At 32.0% G+C, this 4,192-nt stretch overlaps 1 protein-coding gene across 1 annotated transcript; it reads left to right on the forward strand.

The window, feature by feature from the left end:
- The first annotated feature begins 3,518 nt into the window (after nucleotides 1–3,518).
- LOC145075389 (uncharacterized) lies at nucleotides 3,519–3,992 on the forward strand. The gene has a single exon (XM_079021651.1). It carries the CDS (start codon nucleotides 3,519–3,521, stop codon nucleotides 3,990–3,992), a length of 474 nt encoding a protein of 157 aa, XP_078877777.1.
- The last annotated feature ends 200 nt before the right edge of the window (nucleotides 3,993–4,192 follow it).

Below are 4,192 nucleotides of genomic sequence, written 5' to 3' on the forward strand. Positions count from 1 at the left end.
TATATATGGAAGTTTTTTAAAAAGTTCCTAAAAAACTGGTATGTGTAGCTTTTTAAAAAGTGAGCTTATAAGCTAGTTTTTGGTTTGTCAAACACGACAACATAAAAGAACTCGAAAAATAATATCAGCTAGTTGTGGTACGCCAAACACAACCTTAATATACATTTTCTTTATAATACATAGATACGGTTGATGATATAGTTGGTAGATTGTATTTTTCGGTTTGTAATAGGAAGAAGAATTGTAAATGGACCGGGAAGTTTGGATTGAAAACCCTGTCATTATTTGTAATTTATAAATTTTTCTAGCTCCTTTTAATTTTTAATTTTATTGCTGCAATTCCAAAAAAAAATATAATACATAAATAAGTTATTTGAATCAAAATTAACTTGATTATAACTACTGAAATCCAACCGATTGTAAAACAACATGGAGTGATTCTCAAGCATCAAGACTTTTGCCTTTAGAATAATATTGATTGGCCTTGCATCATGGGGCATCTTGTTCTTATCTTTAATCACTTTTTTTTTTCTATATTGCTTAATACTTAAGCATCGCAAGCCATCTAAAATCAAGAGATAAGATAAGATGGACAAGAAGTACTTACGTTGTATTTATGACATTTATCATATGAGCTTGACAACTTTTCTGTATTTATGACATTTATCATATGAGCATTGACAACTTTTCTAAACAAATTGACTTTATTGGTTTTTAAACAAGTTCTTATGTACTAAAAACAAACAATATCCAATATTTTTGGATTCAAGCTTCTTGGATTCCCTTTATCAAGTCATAAAGATGTGAACAAGCTTTAATGAGATTTAACAAGTAATGTAAACCATTTTTTTTTGTATCAAGTTTACATATCTTGATACTTAAGTTGATATAGTTGAATTATAAAACTTAATTACTAGTTAATAGGGAAAATTGCAAAAAAAAATCATTATATTACCATAAAATTTTGATTTTGACACTGAGTTTTTTATTTTTTCCTCGGTTATGTCATTATATTTACAATTTTGTTAATATCAATCAAATGACCATGTTCTCCCGGTAACTATTTTTCTCTAATTGCAATAAAGTCATTAAGTTTAATAAATTTTGATTTTGACACCGAGTTTTACATTGCAAGAAATTCACTATATTACCACAAAATTTTTATTTTGACAACGAGTTTTTTTTCTCTCAATTATGTCATTACATTTACAATTTTGTTGCAATGTCAACCAATTGACCAATTCAGGAGATGTTATTGTGGTTTAGAAACTCAATTTAGAAGTTCGACTTGTACAACAAATAAATGAAGGTCGGTTCAATGGTTCAAACGCAATTACAAGTCAGTGAAAAGGGCATAATCACCCTTTCAGGAGATGTAATTGTGTTTTAAAATCTCGATTTGTATAAAAAGTAAATGAAGACCCGTACAAGATCGATTTAGTGGTTCAAACTCACTAAACATCTCCTGGATCGACCTTGTAAGGGTCTTTATTTACTTGTTATACAAATCGAGCTTCCCAACCACAATAACATTTCCTAAAATGGTGAGTACGCCCTTTTCACTGAATTTTAAGTGAGTTAATCACTAGATTAACCTTCAAATGTCATATATGAATAAATACTCTGACGAGAATTAAACATTAAACATTATAATAAAAAGTGCCACTTAAAAGGGTGAGTACGCTCTTTTCGTTGACTTTTAAGTGACTTTAAACTACTAGATCAACCGAAAAAGATATGTGAAATTTGGTTTGATGCAAACCCTATATTTGAAACTCAATTCTACTACATAAGATCTTACATGGCTTCCACATCACAATATTGTCATGTCATTTATTTGTGAACCTGCTAGATTGATGATAATCGGTTAATTGGTTTAGAAGCGAGTTTGTAGGGATCTTCATTTATATGAGTCTTCGTTTATTTGTTGTACAAATAAATCGACTTTGTAGTGGTCTTCATTTACTTGTTATAAAAATCAAGCTTTTAAATCACAATAACATCTCCTGAAAGGTGACTATGCCCTTTTCATTGACGTGTAAGTGAGTTTGAACTATTTGATCGACCTTCATTTATTTGTTGTACAAATTGAGCTTCTAAGCCACAATAGCATCTCCCAAATCGGTCAATTGGTTAACATTGCAACAAAATTGTAAACGTAATTACATAATTGAGAGAATAAAAAAAACTCGGTGTCAAAGTCGTAATTTTGTGGTAAAATAATGACTTTTTTTTGCAATTTGAAATTCGGTGTCAAAATCGAAATTTTGGTAAACTTAGTGATTTTATTGCAATTAGGGAAAAATGGTTACCGGAAGAATAGAGAGAACCGATTATTTGGTTGATATTGCACCAAAGTTATAAATATAGTGGCATAACTAAGAAATTTACTCGGTGTCAAAATCGAAATTTTATGATAATAATAGTCTATATATATATATATATATATATATATATATATATATATATATATATATATATATATATATATATATATATATATATATATTACTTTGGCTTATTGGCTACAACTTTTTACATGATGAAAGAATAATGGATAACAACAAAAAGAATATTGTGGGTACGGTATGTTTGTTTTTTCTTGAAAGTTGGGTATTGAATATATTATATGATGATTTTGGGTAAAACAGAAAAAATAAAAATACAAACACAAAGCATCAGACCAAAAGCTTGGACTTTATTCCAGAATTAGAACCCATCGAAGATAAAGTTATGAAATAACTCTTATATGACCAAAAATGTAAATAAGATATTACGATATAATTGTCTTTCTTAATATTTTCACAAAATGGTTATATATTTTGTGAATAGAGTTCAATAAGTCACAATGGAAGACCAATAGTCTTATATAAGACTGTTGAAGGTCATCACTAGCCCGATAGAATCATGTTATTGTCTAGAAGAAGTTAGCATGTTCTAGAATGATCTGGAAGATTCTAGAACATTATGGAATACTATGGAGAAGTCTAGAAGATGCCAGAAGATTCTAGAATACTCTAGAACAAGATGGAAGACCTTGGAAAGCTATGGAACATTCTAGAACACTATGGAAGGTACAAGAATATCTATACTTATCTAGGACATTATAGAACACTCTAGAAACATATAAAAGCTTGTAATTGATATAGAATATGGTAGATAGTTCTAGAATAGTCATGCATGTATGTAGATCTAGAAACTTCCTATAAGGAGGTGGAAACACCTATAAATAGGTGTGGAGCTCATTTGCTCCAAACCATCCCAACATCCAAGTATCCAAGAAAGCCTCAAAGAGAGAAAAGTGTGTAGTAGTCTCACAAAGTGTAAGGTCTTCTTAAGTGTCTTAATAAAAGTCTTGTTGTTTCCCATACAAAGAGTCGTGTTCTACAATCTGGTATCAGAGCAAGGTTTCTTGATAGTGAGAACGAGTGATTCTCGTTGTATCGTGAGTAGTTTGTGCTCTGCAAGTTTAGTATCGAAACTAGCTTGTTTGGTATTACCGAGGTACTGCCAACACGATGGGTGATCTCCAAGTCGTCGGAGGAATCAAGAAACTCAACAACAACAACTACAAAACGTGGGAAACATGTATGAAGTCCTACTTACAAGGACAAGATCTATGGGAGGTCGTTGGTGGAAGCGAAACTACACCACCAGAGGAAGACGTTAATGGTGCTTTGTGCAAATGGAAAATCAAAGCAGGAAAAACAATGTTTGCCTTGAAGACCACAATCGAAGAAGAGATGTTGGAGCATATTCGGGATGAGAACACACTGAAAGAATCTTGGGACACGTTTGTGACGCTTTTCTCAAAGAAGAATGATACGAGACTACAACTTTTGGAGAACGAGCTATTATCAATCTCACAACGTGACATGACGATTGCTCAATATTTCCACAAGGTCAAGTTGATATGTCGGGAGATTACTGAATTAGATCCGCAATCCGTCATTGCAGAAGCTCGAATGAAAAGATCATCATCCATGGACTGAGGCCAGAATATAGAAGCTTCATTACTGCTGTACAAGGATGGCCCGTTCAACCATCACTTGTAGAGTTTGAGAATTTGTTGGCCAGCCAAGAAGCTATGGCTAAGCAAATGGGAGGCATCACGCTGAAGAGTGAAGAAGAAGCACTCTACACAAGTAAAAGTCGGAGGAATTTCAAGCCACCTTCTAAAGAAGGATACAAA

This window comes from Lactuca serriola, chromosome 9, assembly GCF_051521515.1.
Source record: "Lactuca serriola cultivar US96UC23 chromosome 9, Lser_US96UC23_V15, whole genome shotgun sequence".
In the NCBI taxonomy this organism is placed as follows: domain Eukaryota; kingdom Viridiplantae; phylum Streptophyta; class Magnoliopsida; order Asterales; family Asteraceae; genus Lactuca; species Lactuca serriola.

What these genes read in the sequence shown, in the direction of transcription:
- LOC145075389 (XM_079021651.1), top strand. Translation starts at nt 3,519, where the DNA reads ATGGGTGATCTCCAAGTCGTCGGAGGAATCAAGAAACTCAACAACAAC.